Source organism: Nomascus leucogenys, chromosome 22a (assembly GCF_006542625.1).
Source record: "Nomascus leucogenys isolate Asia chromosome 22a, Asia_NLE_v1, whole genome shotgun sequence".
In the NCBI taxonomy this organism is placed as follows: domain Eukaryota; kingdom Metazoa; phylum Chordata; class Mammalia; order Primates; family Hylobatidae; genus Nomascus; species Nomascus leucogenys.
Genome location: NC_044402.1, coordinates 124,387,411 through 124,408,712, shown reverse-complemented (window position 1 = coordinate 124,408,712; position 21,302 = coordinate 124,387,411). Strand labels below are relative to the sequence as shown.

At 41.6% G+C, this 21,302-nt stretch overlaps 1 protein-coding gene across 2 annotated transcripts in view; it reads left to right on the top strand.

Annotated features, from left to right (window-relative positions):
• The window catches only part of AP1S3 (adaptor related protein complex 1 subunit sigma 3), an 85,802-nt gene extending 76,790 nt beyond the window's left edge, over positions 1-9,012 (top strand). The window contains exon 5 of one of the 2 annotated variants that reach the window (XM_030802927.1): positions 7,826-9,012. In XM_030802927.1, the coding sequence (XP_030658787.1) occupies positions 7,826-7,987 (162 nt within the window). In that variant the 3' untranslated portion in view covers positions 7,988-9,012. Of the gene's footprint in view, positions 1-889; positions 4,339-7,825 lie in introns of those variants that run through there. The other variant, XM_030802928.1, reaches the window with a different exon arrangement.
• Positions 9,013-21,302: the final 12,290 nt, after the last annotated feature.

Below are 21,302 nucleotides of genomic sequence, written 5' to 3'. Positions count from 1 at the left end.
AACCTGCACATGTACCTCTGAACTTAAAAGTTAAAAAACATAATTTGTATACTTTGGGAGGAAACCTTTGAAAACATATGGCAGAAACGATACCTTTTTTCCTGTGAACTTGGTAGAGAAGTAAAGAAATTCTTAAGAATTTTGGTCTGTTTATTTTTTTTTGTCTTGACATGTATAATAAAGATGCTCTGCACAATATAGGTAACGATACATATGTTATACAGACATAATTCAGCATTCTCTAATACATGTACCTAGGTGGTCCTCCTGATCATTTTAGCAAATGTGTTTATCTTAAGTCAACAGTGATATCTTGGCAACTTTGCTTTAGCATTTCTCTCTCTCTCTTTTTTTTTTTTTTTGAGAGGAGTCTCACTCTGTCACCCAGGCTGGAGTGCAGTGGTGCAGTCTTGGCTCACTTCAACCTCCGCCTCCCGGTTCAAGCAATTCTCCTGCCTCAGCTTCCCGAGTAGCTGGGAATACAGGTGCATGCTACCACACTCGGCTAATTTTTGTATTTTTCATAGAGATAGGGTTTTGTCACGTTGGCCAGGCTGACCTCAGGTGATCTGCCCACCTCAGCCTCCCAAAGTGCTGGTATTACAGGCGTGAGCACCACGCTGGCCAAGCATTTCTCTTATCAGACATTCACTTTATGATCAAGCTTAACTTTTTCTCAGTTGAAAGTTACTTAATTCCAGCCCCATATGGATGTGTATACAAATTATACTCAAACTTTGATTAGAATGCAAAGATTTTATATCCATGTATCCTTTTGACAACTTGTTTTCAACAATGGCAAATAAATAAAAGAATGCAGAAGATTTCACAGTCTGCGGAAGGATGTGACTTAAAGGGAAAATTGTTCTAATTTATTGTTCGCTTTCAGACAATGGAAGAATACATGAACAAGCCTACATTTTAACTGGAAATCTACTTGAAGACTCCAGCACTACATGTTATGAAGCTGTAAATAAGCAATGCCTCTCATCCCGTTTTTTGATGGAGCCTCAGGCACCATGCCAAAAATAATTTAAAGGGATTCTTTGTTAACTAACAAAGTTAAAGTTGTTTAACATATTTATAATTACTATGTGTCTGTATTATTTAAAAAAACAAAGAAAAAAAACTATGTGTCTGTATTATACTGTACAGGTTACTTGTAGCTCTAAATGTTTAAAGTAACTACCACCTAACCCAACAGACAATATTTGTAATGTATTAACTCCATGTTATGTTTTTAAGCTAGTTTAGATAAATTAGCTGCAATTTTTTTGCATTTGACACAATATTGTAATAATCCATGATTTTGAATGTAAAGTATATGCGATGTCATTAATACTTTTTCTAAATGTTTAGTTTTTTAAATTGTATAATAATTCAAAATTATGTTAGTGCAGAGTTTATATGTAATGCTAGACATTTTTCATACACTTAATAGTATTGTAACTGCAATTCACATACAAAGTGTCTGATTTTAATGTGCTGAATTCATTTTTTTTCAGAATTGAGATTAAGAAAATAACCAAAGAGTATAGAATTTAATAGGTGTTTTTGATGCCTTAGAAGCTGCTATCTTGACTGAGATTTTAATTTATCTTTTAATTGAATATAAGGGACATTCCAATAAGGTTTTCTACAAACAATATATTTATTAAGGTTTATAGAGACCTAGAGATACAGCATCTATGACTTCTTTTATTATTCTAAAATAGTATAAGAATTAATAACAATAGCAATAATAATTATTGCTACTATTTTTTAAAATTCATGTTCCAAGCACTCTTAGATGCTGGAAATTTCATTTCAAATATGTTTTAATGTATCTCTAATGCATTTGAAGACTTATTACATGGCTTACTTAGAGCATTTAAGCTTATCACAGCCTATATGGTAGATTCCTTTCCTCCTTTTTTCTTTTCTCGCCCTTTCCTCCCCAAAGAAAAGATTTGCTGCTGACCGTTATTACTGTAAATATATCACATTTGTGCTTCCTGGAATGAAAATTCTGTATAACCAGGTCCTAACAGTGATCATACATTATTACAGGGAAATAGCCCGTAGGCCAAGTGCGGTGGCTCATACCTGTAATCCCAGCACTTTGGGAGGCCGAGGCAGGCAGATCACTTGAGGTCAGGAGTTCGAGAGCAGCTTGGCCAATATGATGTAACCCCATCTCTACTAAAAATACAAAAATTAGACTGGCGTGGTGGCTCATGCCTGTAATCCCAGCACTTTGGGAGGCAGAGGTGGGCGGATCACAAGGTCAAGAGATCGAGACCATCCTGGCCAACAGGGTGAAACCGCATCTCTACTAAAAATACAAAAATTAGCCGGGTGTGGTGGTGCACGCCTGTAGTCCCAGCTACTTCGAAGGCTGAGGCAGGAGAATCGCTTGAACCTGGGAGGCAGAAGTTGGAGTGAGCCGAGATTATGCCACTGCCCTCCAGCCTGGGCGACAGAGCGAGACTTCTTCTCAAACAAACAAAAAAATTAGCCAGGCGTGGTGGCAGGTGCCTGTAATCCCAGCTACTCAGGGGGCTGAGGCAGGAGAATGGCTTGAACCCAGGAGGCAGAGGTCGCAGTGAGCCAAGATCACACCAGTGCACTCCAGGCGGGCGACAGAGCAAGACTCCGTCTCAAGAAAAAAAAAAAGAAAGAAAAAGTAAAAGCTTGTAGTATTCTGTCTTGCTGCCTGCTATTTGATGTTTTACCTGTGCATTTTCAATGTCAGCTTTGAGGTCTGGTATCATTCATATTAGAGTGGTTTGGGACCTCCAGTGATTTCCTAGAAGAGTGCGTTTCCTGTTGGATTCTTTAGGAAATCCCATCTGGTAGATTTTTAGAAAACCTGATGGAAAAATGTTCTCTTTAGTTCGTCTCAAGATATATTTAGGGAAAACAGCAAAGCAAGCAGAAGAACAAAGGGAAAAATTCACCAATTCCTCAATATAACCATTATTCAAAGGAAATAACTCAGATTAGCATATAAAATAATCATTAGCGTTTTACTATCCAATATTTCTTCAAGTTACCATGTAATTACAATTATGGCATCAGCTTGAAGTTTGTCATGCATGATTGATCACTGTGTTTACTTTAGCTAATCTTCAGTTTTGTGGTTTAACTTTTTAATGTGGTAGAATTTTTCCTTCCTTCCCTCCTTCCCTCCTTCCTTCTTTCCCTCTTTCTTTCTCTCTCTCTCTCTTTCTCTCTTTTTCTCTCTCTCTCTTTCTCTTTCTCTCTTTCTCTCTTTCTTTCTCTCTCTCTTTCTTTTTCTCTCTCTCTTTCTCTCTTTCTTTTTTTTCTTTCTTTCCTCGCTTCTTGTCACCCAGGCCAGAGTGCAACGATGTCATCTCAGGTCACTGCAGCCTCCGTCTCCTGGGTTCCAACGATTCTCCTGCCTCAGCCTCCCGAGTAGCTGGGATTATAGGCATGCGCCACTATGCCTGGCTAATTTTGTATTTTTAGTAGAGTTGGGATTTCTCCATGTTGGTCAGGCTGGTCTTGGTCTCCCAACCTCAGGTGATCCGCCCGCCTTGGCCTTCTGAAGTGCTGGGATTACAGGCATGAGCCACTGCATCCGGCTGAATTCTTTATTTTTTCAATACAATTTTGTAAAGATGGACCTCATGTAAATCCATCACAGTTTTTCCAGTTCTTTTGAAATTTGTCACCATATTTGGATAAAGATATCTCTTGAACCTCATTCAAATATACTACACATGTTCTGGATAATTCCATATTAGACACTCTAGCTATGGACAGGGCTTCTCAGACTTCATATCAATGTCACACATAGAAAGTAAATATATCTCATCCGGGCGAGGTGGCTCACGCCTGTAATCCCAGCACTTTGGGAGGTCAAGGCAGCAGATCACCTGAGGTCAGGAGTTCGAGACCAGCCTGGCCAACAAGGTGAAACCCTGTCTCTACTAAAAATTCAAAAATTAGCCAAGTGTTGTGGTGCATGCTTGTAGTGCCAGCTACTCAGGAGGCTGAGGCAGGAGAATCGCTTGAACCCGGGAGGCAGAGGTTGCAGTGAGCTGAGGTTGCGCCACTGCACTCCAGCCCGGGTGACGAGAGTGAGACTCTGTCTAAAAAAAAAAAAAAAAAAAAGAACGAAAGAAAGTAAACATATCTATATGGCGCAGTGGGGTAAAGGGTAAATTTGAAGGATTTTAGGGACATCTCACATGGGCCTAGGCTAAAATAGTCACTGTGTTTTCTTTATATTATGTAATTACCATCAAACTACCAAGGGAAAGGAAAGACAATAAATGTTAAATTTCTATAAAACTTTCAAAATAAAATGTTTTAACATTTTTTAATGAGGAACTTGGTGTGTTTTCATGAATATACTTTTTTTTAAGTCAGATTTTATGTTTGAAATTGCTACTCATAATTCCTGGTGATGTCTCTTTAATATGACCTCTTTAATTTCTTGGTACCTACCAACAAGAAGTGTAGGGAAAAGAAAGAGAGATCAGACTGTTACTGTGTCTATGTAGAAAGGGAGGACATAAGAGACTCCATTTTGAAAAAGACCTGTACTTTAAACAATTGCTTTGCTGAGATGTTGTTAATTTGTAGCTTTGCCCCAGCCACTTTGACCCAACCACTTTGACCCAACCTGGAGCTCATAAAACATGTGTTGTATAAAATCAAGGTTTAAGGGATCTAGGGCTGTGCAGGACGTGCCTTGTAAACAAAATGTTTACAAGCAGTATACCTCGTAAAAGTCATCGCCATTCTCTAGCCTCAATAAACCCGGGGCACAATGCACTGTGGAAAGCCGCAGGGACCTCTGCCCTTGAAAGCGGGGTATTGTCCAAGGTTTCTCCCCATGTGATAGTCTGAAATATGGCCTCGTGGGATGAGAAAGACCTGACCGTCCCCCAGCCTGACACCTGTAAAGGGTCTGTGCTGAGGTGGATTAGCAAAAGAGGAAAGCCTCTTGCAGTTGAGATAGAGGAAGGCCACTGTCTCCTGCCTGCCCCTGGGAGCTGAATGTCTCGGTATAAAACCCGATTGTACATTTGTTCAATTCTGAGATAGGAGAAAAACCGCCCCATGGTGGGAGGTGAGACATGTTTGCAGCAATGCTGCCTTGTTATTCTTTACTCTGCTGAGCTGTTTGGGTGGAGAGAAACATAAATCTGGCCTATGTGCACCTCCAGTCATAGTACTTTCCCTTGAACTTAATTATGACATAGATTCTTTTGCTCACATGTTTTTTGCTGACCTTCTCCTTATTATCGCCCTGCTCTCCTACTACATTCCTTTTTGCTGAAATAATGAAAATAATAATCAATAAAAACTGAGGGAACTCAGAGACCAGTGCCGGTGCAGGTCCTTGGTGTGCTGAGTGCTGGTCCCCTGGGCCCACTGTTGTTTCTCTATACTTTGTGTCATTTCTTTTCTCAGTCTCTCGTCCCACCTGACTAGAAATACCCACAGGTGTGGAGGGGCAGGCCACCCCTTCAAGAAGCAACTTCAAAAGTAAGTGGTAGCAAATGAGAGAAGAGTATTTATCGCTTTTGCTCCTACTGACTTTTCTCATCATTCACCTACATTTTGGTAATCTGATCTCTTTACATGTAATTAATGATGTGATCATTTTTTAAATCTAGTGACAGCTCCTTTTCTTTCATTAACAAATGTAAAGTTGACAGTTCTTGTGATAAAGCAAATGGATTTTTGATTCAAACTGTTTTTTTCCATATCAAACCTCCTAAAATAATGATAAAGCTTTGGTCAAATGTATTGTTCTAATCTTTTTTGAGACAGAGTCTCACTCTGTTGCCCACGCTGGAGTACAGTGGCGCGATCTCGGCTCACTGCAACCTCCGCCCCTGGGTTCAAGAGATTCTTGTGTCGCAGTCTCCTGAGTAGCTGGGATTACAGGTGTGCACCACATGCCTGGCTAATTTTTGTATTTTTAGTAGAACCGGGGTTTCACCATGTTGGCCAGACTGGTCTTGAACTCCTGACCTCAAATGATCTGCCCACCTCAACCTCCCAAAATGCTGAGATTACAGGCATGAGCCACTGCGCCCAGCCAGCATCTTCTTTAGAATTCATATTATAATACCTATGAAACATCATTGGTGAACTGTGTTTAATTTCACCTTTCTAAGTTATAATCAATACATTTTACTGGTAAATTTTACCTGATAATGTACTTATTCACAATGGTCCCTGAAAATTTTTGATTAAGTTCATTCAGATGCTGGGGAATATGAGTAAAGCAAGCCAATAAATATTCTCCAATAATCTGCAAAGGAAGACCATTAATTTTTTTTTTCAATTCTTATTTTAACTCTTGACAAACTCTTGACAAAAGTTTACCAGTAGACCATGTACTTTGGTATTAAGCAGAAATAATCTATTTTGTCACATATTGCTAAAAACAGAAAGGTCTGTAACATTTAGGGCCGCCATTTTTTTTTTTTTTTTGAGTCAAGGTCTGGCTCTGTTGACCAGGCTGGCGAGCAGTGGCATGATCGTGGCTCACTTCAACCTTAAACTCCCGGGCTTAAGGGATCCTCTCACCACAGCCTCCCAAATAGCTGAGACTACAGGCATGCACTGCCATGCCTGGCTAATTTTTAAACTTTCTTTAGAGAAGCGGGGGGAGAGGGGCGTTCTCCCTGAGTTCCCAGGCTGATCTCCAACTCCTGGGCTCAAGCAATCCTCCCACCTTGGCCTCCCAAAATATTGGGATTACAGGCATGAGCCACCGTGCCTGACCTTCTCAGGCTTTATTAGACTTACCTTCTGATAGAACCATTTAATGTGCAATTCAGCCCTACGCAAGAACTTTCGATAAATTCTTCATGAATAAGCTCACGCATTAACTGAATCTCAGCATTTTTTCCTTGCATCTGTGCTATCACATAACTTATGCAGTGTTTCCATTATATTTAACTTATTTAAAGTGTTCATTTACTATTTTGCTTACTAGTTTGTTTTGCAGCTTTACAGAATAAATAATGTTTTAAGCATTTCTCTTCAGGGTTTCACAGTTACTAACTAACAAGGATCAATTAACCTGAGATGATCTATTTACAACGTAACCATTCTGGATTAAAATTATTTTCGTGTCTTTGCATGTTCTCTATCCAGTGATAATATTATTCGAAAGTGGCACTTTTTCTCTTTCCTTTGGAAAATGTTGAGAATTTCCACACAGATTGGTAAAATGAGCAGTTCTGCAATTGTGTGAGTTACATGAGCTTTTGCTATTGTTAGCTGACTTCATAATCAGCTTTATGAGATATACTTGATATTGTTACAACATTTTTTAAAGCATTAAAAATTAGAGATGAGTTATTACTATGTTGCCCAGGCTGGTCTTGAACTCCTGGGCTCAAGTAATCCCCCTACCTGAGCCTCCCAAATTGTTGGGATTACAGGCGTCAGCCACCACACCCAGCCTGCTGTAACTTCTAGGAAACTTTGTTTCTTATATTATACTTGCCGTTGTTTAAATTTTTATTTAATTTGTGTGTAAAATGATTGCTAAGTAGAAAGATGCCAGTATAATTTACTTGACACTATTGCTTTACTTGATAACATTTTGAAAAGAAGAAGACATTTAGGCTGAAGAAAAGGGAAAATTATGGGCTGGGCACGGTGGCTCACACCTATAATCCCAGCATTTTGGGAGGCCGAGGCAGGTGGATCACAAGGTCAGCAGTTCGAGACCAGCCTGGCCAACATGGTAAAACCCTGTCTGTACTAAAAAAAAAAAATACAAAAATTAGCCAGATGTGGCAGCGGGCACCTGTAATCCCAGCTACTTGGGAGGCTGAGGCAGGAGAATTGCTTGAGCCTGGTAGGCAGAGATTGCAGTGAGCCGAGATCATGCCATTGCACTCCAGCCTGGGCAACAAGAGCAAAACTCCGTATCAAAAAAAAAAAAAAAAAGAATTATGAAGAGCTTGGTTCCACATGTGAGATAGTCCTCATACTGCATCAGTAGTGACTTAAACTTTTTTAAAACTATTTTTTTTTGTGGAGGGATCTGTTGAATTTGGGAAGCCTCCAGTTTTAATAAAGTTTTTTTATTATGGTGGAAAATATCTGTAAAACTTAGGACTGTAGAAATGCAAAGAATAAAGAACTAAGGGAATTACACACATTTGTAGTCAGAAATTAAGTTCAGAAAATAATTTAGGTCATTTGCATTTTTTAGTATGCAAAATAAATGGAAAAATTAAAGTTCAATAAAAATATAATTTTGAAAATGAATGCAGTAAAATTGAAAACATTGAAATATTAATTATCATTTAATAAAATAAACTTCAAAAAAGTATGAAAATATAAGTATCTTTACTTATGTAGGATTAAATATATTTCTGATAATCTGTCCTCTATAATGAATTGGTTTAATTATGTTTTTCTGTTTTTAGAAATGAGCATCTTTTTATTTCTGGAAAGAACTTTTTAATGAGATTTTATCAAGCATTAGACTATGACTAATTATAATATTCAAAGCCAATACCAAAACGATGGATAAATAAATGAATAAAACAAGGCACGTTAATAGAAAAAAATGAATAAAATCAATTACTGGTTCTACTTGAAACACCTAATCTCATGATAATAGCAATAATAAAACAATTTGTACATACTTTATTAGTTGAACATTTATTAAAAATATAAGAGCATAGAGCAAATTAATTTGGAAGAAAATTTAAATCGTTTACAAAGAGATACCCTCAAGAATAATAAATCATGGAGTATTAATAAAATTAAACCAACTGATAATTTTAGAAAGTGCTTCATGTGCAGAGACTTTTATTCAAGTCCTCTCTGCTTTCTGCCAGTGCTTTTTTTTTTTTTTTTCTTGAAATGGGATGGGGTCTCACTCTGTCACCCAGGCTGGAGTGCAGTAGCACGATAGCAGCACACTGCAACCTGGATTTCCTGGGCTCCAGCAATCGTCTCACCTCAACCTCCTGAGTAGCTGGGGCTACAGGTGTGTGCCACCACACTTGGCTAATTTAAAAAAAAAAACTATTGTAGAGAAAGGGTCTCACTATGTTGCCCAGGCTGGTCTCAAACTTCTGGGCTTAAGTGATCCTCCTGCTTCAGCCTCCCAAAAAGTTCTGGGATTACAGGCGTGAGCCATCTTGCCTGGCTATCAGTGCCTTTTATATTCAAAGTATTTTGAGCCAAAATACATAATTACTGAATTTAGGAATTTTTCTGAGACAGCCGTCCAAATACTACTTAAATATTACTTCAACTCTTGTGAACTTTTGGATCAATAAAAATAATGATTTGATTTTTTTATCTCTATACATGATTTTCAACTATCAGTCTCTCAGAGCAAACAAGCGGTCCATAATACACTGGTTGTGATGTTCTGAACCATATTACTGAGTATCATATTTATGTTTAGAGAGTCAAAGTGGAGTAGGAGTTGAGGACCTTCATGCTGGTCCTGGCTGTGCCACTGACAAGGCTCTTGGACTTGCTCTTTGGAATGGATGGAATGTTAGAATCAGATGAGATCATACAGTGGTCTAATTCACTCAATACATACAAGAGGGAAGAATAATCATTGCTGTAACATTTATGTTTTGATCAAATGCCAGTGCTAGTCATTTGTTTAATTAAACTTTGTCTTGATCAAAGGTGTTACCCCATAAGAATATTTGATGAGTCTGGTATGAAATACAATCCTAATGACATTCAAGCATGTTTTTCACCCTTTTAAATGACACAAGTACAGAATATTGAGTGCTCTTTAAATGAAATATGTCATTATAAGAGTGGATAGAACCACTCCTGGAATAAAAGGGGAATTACAAGTTTGTATTGGCTGGGAGCGGTGGCTCATGCCTGTAATCCCATCACTTTAGGAGGCTGAGTTGGGTGGAAATCACCTGAGGTCAGGAGTTTGAGACCAGCCTGGCCAACGTGGCAAAACCCCGTCTCTACTAAAAAGTACAAAAATTAGCTGAGCATGGTGGTTCACACCTGTAATCCTAGCCACTTGGGAGGCTGAGGCAGGAGAATTGCTTGAACCGGGGAGGTGGAGGTTGCAGTGAGCCAAGATGGTGCCACTGCACTCCAGCCTGGGTGACAGAGTGAGACTCTGTCTCAAAATAAATAAATAAATAAATAAAAACAAGTTTGCATTGTTGAATTTTGGAGGAGGGATTTCTCACATGTTTCAGAAGGAAAGGAGAGCAGCGAGGAAGACTACATTTTTTGCTGGTCTTGAATTTGCAGCCTCTCTTGAAGGTTGGTTTATTCATGGTGGAATTATGGCCAGTGGAATGTGGGTTGAAGTAACCCATACCCCCTGCAGGTCTGGCTCATAAAACTCTCCCATATGAGACCTCCATTCTTTGTTTACAGCTAAACAAAAAGACTCCAGGACCCAGAGAAGGCAGAGCCATGAGATGGGAGGAATCTGTAAAAAGGCTGTCAGGAAAGCCAACCAACTAGGACAGCCAAACTGGACTAATATAAGCAACAGAAGTCAACCTCTATTGTGTTACGCCACTGCAGTGGGTTTGTTGCACCATTGAACATGCCCCAGTGCACAAAAAAAACTGTGCGCTACCATCAGGAGGATCAGGATATGTGAAATCAAGTTTATTTACAGGAAGTGCACAAATAAAGCACCCTTTAGAGATAACACAAGCGACTCTCTGGAAAAGGGTGGATAATAAGCATGATTGGGAAAGCAGGCTTCTAAGAAATAGACACCAAAATGTAGAAGTAGAAAGACTGTGACGTTGCCATTCACATATCATGTCAGTTTTGTAGAGGCACAAATTGGGTCCCACAGGTTACCCTGCACCTGCGTACAAATTTCGTTTGACTGTCACTGTATAAAAAAATTGAATCAATCATGTTATTTCACATACAAACAGTCTTGTTTTTCTTGGAAAATTGTAAGAGCTGGCAATATTGACCCTGCACTCCTGTGTGGCAAGAATCAGCTGGAGCTGGAGGCTTGCACTGCTGTTTCCCACAGCCCCCACCTCTGTCTGTACCTGCCCACTTCTCTGATTTCTGTACTAGCTTAGTTCTGGGCATTTTCTTTTTTTTTCTTTTCTTTTCTTTTTTTTTTTTTTTTTTTGAGACATAGTCTCACTCTGTCGCCCAGGCTGGAGTGCAGTGGCGTCATCTTGGCTCACTGCAACCTCTGCCTCCTGGGTTCAAATGTTTCTTGTGCCTCAGCCTCCCAAGTAGCTGGGATTACAGGTACGTGTCACCACTCCTGGCTAATTTTTGTATTTTTAGTAGAGATGGGGTTTCACCATGTTGGCCAGGCTGGTCTTGAACTCCTGACCTCAGGTTATCAGTCTGCCTCAGCCTCCCAAAGTGCTGGGATTACAGGCATGAGCCACTGTGCCTGGCCCCCTGGGCATTTTCATTTGCCCCTATGCTAGATTTTTACTCTGCTTCTGTGGTTACAGGTGCAGCCCCTTAGTTTGCCTTTTGAGACCCTCCATGATCTGAGTGCTTCTGTACTTTTAAATTACATACCCACCCCCCTTCACAGTTCCTTCAGGTTGATGTATTATTCTCTTCTTTTTGGCTGTTGCTTGTTCTGTTTATTCCTTTTACCTAAATGTTGTTTGCTCCATCTCCCTATATCCAGATTCTTTAACACCCAACTCACGTACTACTGTCTTCCTGAATCCTCTCTCATTCCATTCTTTCTCCTTTCTCTGAAATCCCTTTGCATTAAATCTATGCCTCACAAGGTACTTAATTGATCACTTTTAATATTATATTGCAGATATTTAAATATAAATTTCCCGGACATAAAAAGTCCAGGATGAGTGGGAGGGCTGTGTGTGTGTGTGTATGTGTGCGTTGGAGAGAGAGAAATAACTTTTCTGAGTCTCCTAATGGTCTATTGATATCTTACATACATTGACACAATTTCTCATCGCTACTAGATTAGAATCTAAAACCTCTCCTTTAAAAGGATGTATTTTTCTTTTTAACTTTTTTTGAGACAGGGTCTCATTTTGTCATCAAGGCTGGGGTGCAGTGGCATGATCTTGGCTCACTGCAACCTCTGCCTCCCAGGCTCAAGTGATCCTCCCACCTTTGCCTCTGGAGCTGGGACCACAAGCGCATGCCACCACGTCCAGCTAATTTTTGTATTTTTTGTAAAGAAGGGTTTGTTTGTTTGTTTGTTTGTTTCCGGCTGGGCACAGTGGTTCACGCCTGTAATCCCAGCAATTTGGGAGGCTGAGGTGGGTAAATCACCTGAGGTCTGGAGTTCGAGAGCAGCCTGGCCAACATGGTGCATGGTCTTTACTAAAAATACAAAAAATTAGCCAGGCGTGGTGGCAGGCACCTGTAATCCTAGCTACTTGGGAGGCTGACGCAGGAGAATCTCTTGAACCCAGGAGATGGAGGTTGGAGTGAGCAGAGATCGCACCATTGCACTCCAGCCTGGGCAACAAGAGCGAAACTCCATCTCAAAAAAAAAAAAGAAGGTTTTTTTTCCGTGTCACCAAGACTGGTCTCGAACTCCTGAACTCAAGCGATCCTCCCACCTCAGCCTCCCAAAGTGCTGGGATTATAGGCATGAGCCACCGGGCCTGGCCAAAAGGTATATTTCTTTTAATACTGCCAAACTAGAAGATTTTTGAAGAATCATAAGAAGTTCTTGAATCCAGCAAGTTGTATGATCATTTCTACGGTATATCATCAAATAGTTTATTTTCGATCAAGAGAGTTTGTACTGTCTCTTATGTTGTCTTGAATCCAGAAATAATATTAAAATATTGTACTTTTGAAGCTTGATAGGATTCCAAAACTTCAGGTGACAGGTGACACTCTACTGTCCAAGAATTTTTCTGTTCTACTACTGGGTTCCTACCACCCATACCAGTGCCTGGCACACAGTGAGATATCAGTAACTGCTGAAAGTTGATGAACATGGTGATTACTTGCTTGCTGCTGTTCTTGTGATAAATGATCAAAATTAAAACTGAGCACTTAGCAGTGGCACCATGAGGATATGTTTTCTTTCTTGGGAAATAAAAATAAGAGGTTTGGAAGCAGAGGTTAAACTGCCACATTTCCAAGCCAGCCTTCATTCAATACCATTTATGTGCATGACACACCAAGCTTTTTTGTTGAAGCTATTCATCTGGGTGGGGAGCCCATTGCCAAGCCTTGCCAGCATAATGAAAAAGAACCTGATGGCTTGTTGATGTGATTGTACAAGGAGGAATTGGCTTTTCAAAAATGTGATTCAAGTCTACCCAAATATGTACACTTTTTGTATTTTTAAATGTGTCATGTAGATTATTATTTTAGTGCAAGATTATGATAGGGGATCACTTTTTAAGATTATAAAACTTTTTGATTATTATTATTTCCAAGTCATGAAGTAGAAAGCAGTTGCATGCTGATTTCTCTCTGTCTCTTCAGTCTTCCTTTTGCCCTTTGCTACAAAAATGTGTTGACTTTCTCTTTAGATACCATGTGAAATCTGTGTAAATGCAAGTGATGTGAAGATAAAGCCTAGGAAGGCATATCTGTAAACAAAAATGGAAAAATACATTTAAAGAAGCTTAACTGTAGCTGAAAGTGATAGTTCCCAGGAGAATGATTGACTACCAAATACATTGTATACGAGACCTAGGTAATATATTATTCATAAGGGACAGGAAAAGTAGTTTCCCTCCTTTCCTCCCTCCCTTCCTTTCCTTTCCCTTCCCCTTCCCTTCCCTTCCCTTCCCTTCCCTTCCCTTCCCTTCCCTTCCCTTCCCTTCCCCTTCCCTTCCCTTCCCTTCCCTTCCCTTCCCTTCCTATTTAGAACAGATGAGCAAGTGAGGAAGAACAGATAATAGTAAAAGAGAATGATATTTCATGTTGATAAATGTAAAGATTCCCCATATGTTTGATTCATGCACTTTGTGCTCTTGTTTATATATGGAAATGTGAAACAAGAATTTAGAGTGAACAATGTAAAAAAGGGCCGAGAGCCAAGTTAAGGCCCTTATACAGTATTGACTTCTCTCAATTGTTCTTTATTTTTTCCTTTTGATATGGAGTCTTGCTCTGTTGCTCAGACTGGAGTGTGGAGTACAGTGGCATGATCTCGGCTCACTGCACCCTCTGCCTCCCGGGTTCAAGTGATTCTCCTGCCTCAGCCTCCCGAGTAGCTGAGACTACAGGCATGCACCACCACACTCAGCTAATTTTTTGTATTTTTGGTAGAGACAGGGTTTCACCATGTTGACCAGGCTGGTCTTGAACTGCTGACCTCAAGTGATCTGCCCGCCTTGGCCTCCTAAAGTGCAGGGATTACAGGTGTGAGCAACTATGCCCAGCCTTCCTTTATATTGTTGATAGAACCATTTGAGGAGATTTGTTTTTCTTTGCTGACAATCTGTACTGGAAACAGTTAACTCTGCGTGTCTAGGTTGCTCAAGCTCTGCACATTTAAAAATCTGCCTCCAGAACTGGCTGGCTCTTGAGACATAATGTCTGAGCCCCTGGAATGTTTTGCCTGATAAGAGTGTTCTGCATACCCCAGCCTTGGGCCATGCTGTACCAGTGTGACCAGATAGGTTGATCCTAGCTTTGTAATTTATGCCAAACACTGTTTTTGCTCTCGGTGAAGGGGCTGGAGTCTGGGTAGCTGAGGTCAGTCACATGGGTGCTGCATGCCTAGGCAACTGGTGTCTAGGTAAAACCAAAGACACCGATGCTTGGTGAGCTTCCCTGGTTGGCAAAACTTTGCATATGTTGCCACATGTTGTTGCTGGGAGAATTAAATGCATTCTCCTGTGACACCACTGAAGGGAAGCTAGAAGCTTATGCCTTGCTTCTCCTGGACTTCCCCCCATGTGCCTTTTTGCTTTTCCTCATTCTAATTTATATGCTTTCACTGCAATAAACTGTAACTGTGACTATAATGGCTTCAGAATCCTGTAAGTCCTTCTAGGGAATCATTGAGCCTGAGGGTGGTATTGGGGACCCCCGACACAACCCAATTCAGATGCTATTGTTCAGTAGTTTGGTATGTGGTATGTGAAAACAATTATGGAGGCCGGGCGCGGTGGCTCACGCCTGTTATCCCAGCACTTTGGGAGGCCGAGGTGGGCAGATCACCTGAGGTCAGGAGTTGGAGCCAGCCTGGCCAACATGGTGAGACCCCATCTCTACTAAAAATACAAAAAATGAACCAGGCGTGGTGGTGCGCACCTGTAATCCCAGCTACTCGGGAGGCTGAGGCAGGAGAATCGGTTGAACCCGGGAGGCGGTGGTCGCAGTGAGCAGAGATCACACCATTGCACTCCAGCCTGAACAACAAGAGTGAAACTCCATCTCAATAAAAACAAAAACAAAAACAAAAAAAACTATTATGGGTACCAGGAAGGGGACAGTTGGAGGGAAAGTCTGGGAAGGTGTTTTGGGGGCAGAGTGCAGTGGGGTCTGTGAGAAGGTCAGGCCTTCTCAATTTCCTGGGATTATGTGGTGAGAGCCAGAATTGACACGGCTGAGTAAAAGCTCTCAGCCAATATTTGCAATTAGTACACTTCAGGCTTTGTTTCTTCTGACTCAAAACGTATCTCCATGTTCCCGGGGGAAGGGGACAGTAAGCAAAGGGTCAGTATGTATGACTGGCAATTTTGCCGATTCGGTGGTTCTAACTGCCCAGGTAGAGGTTGCAGTGAGCTGAGATTATGCCACTGCACTCCAGCCTGGGCAACAGAGCAAGACTCTGTCTCGGAAAAAAATAAAAAAATAAAAAAATCTAGAAATCATGTGAGGGCCTTATACTTCTGGCCATTACATTAACGTGCCCACTTCTTTCCCTCACGTTAGAGATATTTACGGTGTCACAGCAAAATGGAGTTCTTGAAACAGCTTCCAAGGATCCCTTTCATAATTCCAGTGGATGAGATTGTATTTAGGCCAGACACCTCACACACAAAGAACTAGGAGTTAATTGAACCAGGGCTGGATCACGGTTGACATCGTTCAAATGTCTGAGTTTAAGATCCAGGAAAGATGGAAAATTTGTTCTTTTATTCACTCCTTCATCCATTTGTCCGTTCATACATCCCTTATTTAGTAATACCTTAAGTACAGAAAGGACTTGGGTGAATTATGCTAATGGCAGAAATGAATGAGTTTGTAATAGAGCAGCAGCAACTTTGGGATGGGAGAGGTCCTTAGGGGGCTCAATTTCAAGCCAAAACTGGCCCTGGGAAAGGATCACCAGAGCAGTGTTTTCTCACTTGCCTGCCAGCTGGTGAGGTGGCCAAATCACTGGTCGGCCGCTTGGTATTTGGAAGTTTCTTGAAGTGACGCCTGGAGAATATGGTGGATGATTGACTTAGGTGAGAACATTTTAGGTAAAAATAAGGCATGTCAATTTAATGAGACCAGCTTTGTGTGTATGATTTATAAAGTGAATTTGAAGGTAATTTTAAAAGATTAGTTTCGGAAGAATTGGTGGAAAAAATATCTCAAACACCAGGATATACTTGACATGTAAACTCAAACCTAAATAGTAGTATTACCCAGGGTTCCTGATAGCAAGCAATGGCTCTAATATAAAAAGGAAAGAAAGAGAGAGAGGAAGGGAGAAAGAGAAAGGAGAGGGAAGAAGAACTGAAACGACACTAGCAAGCACATCATATTGATCAAGAGTCTAGAAAACCAGAGTGGGAAAAGGGCAGGGCCCAGGACAGCTCTAGAGAGCTCAGCTGCAGGATGGCAGCTGAAGTCGCTCTACAGAAGCAGTGTAGCTAGGAAGCTGCAGCTGGCACAGATGCCATACCACGTAATGTAGCTTCTGCTACCCCTGAACTGTGGCTCCCAAAGCACCACAAGATTTGATCTGAGATCATTCATGGTGTCTAGTGTCCTGAGGTCAGTGAGCGTAAATCGGAATGACTCTGGTATGGTGTCATGCCCAGCCCTGGCTGTCCAGGGTAGATGAAGGCATCCCTCCATGTCTGTGGAGGGAGGCAGATGCCCAGAAGTACCCTACTGCCAAGTGCCCACCCCACACCCCACAGGTCAGAGTAGGAGTCACCCTCAAGAAAATGAGAGTGCTTTGGGGAAGGGAGATGGATCCTGGGAATGAAAAGAGAATGAAAAGAATCCAGGGAAATTCCCCAGGCTGCCTCAAAAAACTGAATAGAAGGAAAAAACCTTTGTGTATTGTCCATTTTCATGCTGCTGATAAAGACATACCTGAGACTGGGTAATTTACACAGAAAAAGAGGTTTAATGGACTCATGGTTCCATGTGGCTGGGGAGGCCTCACAATCATGGTGGAAGGTGAAGGGCACATCTCACATGGTGGCAGACAAGAGAGAATGAGAGCCAAGTGAAAGGGGAAACCTCTTATAAAACCATCAGGTCTCATGAGACTTATTCACTACCACAAGAACAGTATGGGAGAAACCGCCTCCATGATTCAATCACCTCCCACCGGGTCCCTCCCACAACACATGGGAATTGTGGGAGCTACAATTCAAGATAAGATTGGGGTGGGTGCATTAAATTTAGAAAAATGAGCACAGGGACCAATGACTGTTATAATCTACAGATATAGACTAGTCTCTTACTGAAAGGGCTTTCGGTATGCATCTCATAACCCCAGGCCTCTGTTTTAAGGGAGGAGGGGCCCAGTGAGTGACTTTGCCACTAGAAAGCAAATTGTAGAGTTGGAACTGGAACCTGCACCTCCAGATTCCCAGTTCAGCATTGGAATTGGACTAGGATTTCTTATTTAACATCCTGTGTAAGGTTGCGCACTTGGATCTGGGTTGGAATCCCAGCTCAGGCACTTACTCTCTGTGAGAACTTGGGTTTTTCCCAACTTCACAGTTTTCTCATCAGTGAAACTGGAAAAAAAAATTACCTCCTTTCCTTTTAAGTTTGTTGTGGGGATGCGGGAATTAAATAAATTAAGTAAAGCATGTCAGAGCTTGGTTCAAGGCCTGACAATTAGCGAATGCTCAACACATGTCAGCCAGATCCAGTGATGAGGACTTGATTGAGTGGAATTGAGCTGATGCAGTGATAGCAGACATTCTTCTGAAGCATACACTCTGCAGTCACAGAAAAAACTGGTTCAGGAAAGTGGTGAGTTGGTTGATGACAAATGTGTTGAGGAACTTTGCCAAAGAAACAGCTGAATAAGGGCCAAATTCCTGCCTCATGATGTTTTTAAAAATTGATTTTTGTGTGGTCTTAGATTGGCCAAGAATATGCTCAAAATGGAGGAATGGAAGTTTGAACATGAGGAGGAGGGCAAGACAGAGATGTGGGTGTTTCTTTAGGGAACTTCAAAGTCCTGGGTGTCCTTAGAGGTACTGAGGGTTTCCACACAGGGCTCCTCTATGAACATGTGACCTATAGTAAGAGGTTAGAGCTTCGGGCCGAGCAGGGGTAACCGCAGGCAACAGTGAGAAACAAGTTATTCATCTTTGGGGTCCTTCAGTGGCCTCCGCTGAGCATTCCTGCTTGGATCCTACCTCCCCTAGCCTCTTCTTGGGGCCTCTACATGTTTGATGCTCCAAAAGAGATACCCCTGGCACCAACCCATTTCTGTCCAGTTGGCAAGTCCATGCGAACATCTCAATTATCTAATCAGAACTTGCCTCTTTAGGCCCTGCCCCTAGCCCAGATAGAACACGCCAAGGATAGGAGGAAGAGGGCCACGTTCCCACAGTCACAGTATTTGCTTTGAACTAAGATTGAACTTCCTTCCTTTTTTATTGGCCTCTATTCAACCATCCTCTCCATTCTCCCTCTTCTCTTTTGTTGTCCTGTTTCTACCTTTGGGATTCTGGTTTTCCACCTCTGCTCTCTGGTCTCCAACGCCAGACTCCCTGCTTGCCTTCTTTTCTCAGTTCCATGTTGCTCAAGCATTTTTGCCTGAAATTTGACCTCTTAGACTTGGCTTCAGATTCCGCTTTTCTGAACTGCCACTCCTGGCAGCTCTGAAGGTGGGGACTGGATCCTGTTACATGCACTTCCCTTCAGAGAGGGCAAGTGGGCTAATGGCTTTTTCTGCTAAACACTTGGGGCTTGAAATACAAAGCTTTTACAGTGGCCAGGAGCGGTGGCTCATGCCTATAATCCCAGCAATTTGGGAGGCTGAGGCAGGCGGATCACTTGAGGTCAAGAGTTCAAGACTAGCCTGGCCAACATGGTGAAACCCAGTCTCTACTAAAAATACAAAAAATTAGCTGAGTGTGGTGATGGGCACCTGTAATCCCAGCTACTTGGGAGGCTGAGGCAGAAGAATCACTTGAACCCAGGAGGTGGAGATTGCAGTGAGCCAAGATCATGCTACTGCACACTAGCCTGGGCGACAGAGTGAGACCCTGTCTAAATAAAACAAAAACAAAAACAAAAAAACCCCACAAAGCTTTTATACCACTATTTTCCAAGATGTGAAATGTCCAAGTCATCTCAGGAGATATTTAAGAAAATAAAGGTCCTATGAAAATACTTGAGAAACATTTAGAAAATTTGCATACTCTCTTCTTTCTCATGGAAAATCACAGCACATCTTTAGCCCATTGCAGGTTCTGGAAACTCCTATTGTAAAGAGACCTTTGAACTTGGTATTTCATAATTGTATTTGAGTGCCAGAAATATTTTTCCAGCAAGTACTTATTAAACAGCTCACAGAACTACTGATTCCTGGAGATGGCTGCCTTCATTCACTTAATGGTGATATCCAATGTGGGAGAGTATAGGCATCCTGGTAGGTGCTTGTCTATAGAGTTTTCCAACTTAGTCCTCACAACGGACCTGTGAAGTAGATTGTATTACTCCTACTTTATTGTATTGTAGATTGTATTACCCCTACTTTAAAGAGGAGGGACTCAGTGAGATGAAGCTTTGCAAAGCCCACACAGCTGGTAGCTGGGAGGGACTGGATTCAAGCCCGAGACTGCCAACCCTTGAGCCTGCTCATATCTTTTTGGGCCCCACTGGCAGCCAAGGGTGAAGAATAGGCCATCTTATATTGAATCTGCTGGTGACAGCTGTCAGAGTGGCAGAACAGGGCAATGTCACTTCTCTGGGCAACTCTCTGGGGGCAACCAAGGAAATCTACTATATGTTGTTGTAAGGGTGCCTGGCAAGTCCAGCCTACAGAATCCACTTCTAGGGCTGGATTATCCTGTCCCTTACTGACCCACCTGCAGTCCACCTTTAAGATCTGCTGGATGTATCTTCAAAATATTTTTTAAAAATCTGACTATTTCTGGCTGGGCCCAGTGGCTCAAGCCTGTAATCCCAGCACTTTGGGACACTGAGGTGGGTGGATCACCTGAGGTCAGGAGTTCGAGACTAGCCTGACCAATATGGTGAAACCCTGTCTCTACTAAAAATATAAAAATTAGCCAGACATAGTGGTGGGCACCTGTAGTCCCAGCTACTTGGGACACTGAGACAGGAGAATTGCTTGAACCTGGGAAGCAGAGGTTGCAGTGAGCCAAGATCGTGCAATTGCACTCCTGCCTGAGTGACAGAGCAAGACTCCATCTCAAAAACAAACAAACAAACAAAAAATACTATTTCCATCACCTCTGCCTTCGCTACTATAGTCTAAGCCACCAACATTTATTGCCAAAATATTGCCTTTGTAATAATAAAGGTCCCTTAGCTCATCACTTCCACTCTTGACTCACTATGACCTATCCTGTTGTTAAAAAGGTGATCTTTTTCAAACAATAATCACATCATGCCTCTTCCTTTCTCAAAAATCTCCAAAAGCTTCCCATCACACCTTAACTCACATTCCAATTCTTTACCATTCCCTATGTTAATCTGGCTCCTGCCACCCTCTCTAGCCTCAAGTTGTTCTTCCCTGTGTCTGTTTTGCTCTGGCTTCAATGGTTTCCATCACTAACTTGTGTGTGAGCCCAGCCAAGATCAGCCAAGATGAGCAGAGCCACCCAGCCAAGCTCCCTAAACGTGTGGGCAGTACGAGCTCATTGTTGTACCTCACAGAGGCTTCTGGATGGTTTGTTACAGACACCATTTGGCAATAAAGAGCTAACGATTGGCCAGGCTCGCTGGTTCATGCCTATAATCCTAGCACTTTGGGAGGCTGAGGTGGGAAGATTGCTTGAGCCCAGGAGTTTGAGACCAGGCTGGGCAACATAGCAAGATCCCATTTCTAAAAATTAAAAGAAAAAGAGCCAATGGTTGACTTCCTTATTTGACACCATTTTATGCTTGAATGCCTCCCACTGAAAGTGACTGTTCCCGTTTCATCATTTTCTATTTTTTTAGTTTTAAACTTTTAAATAAAA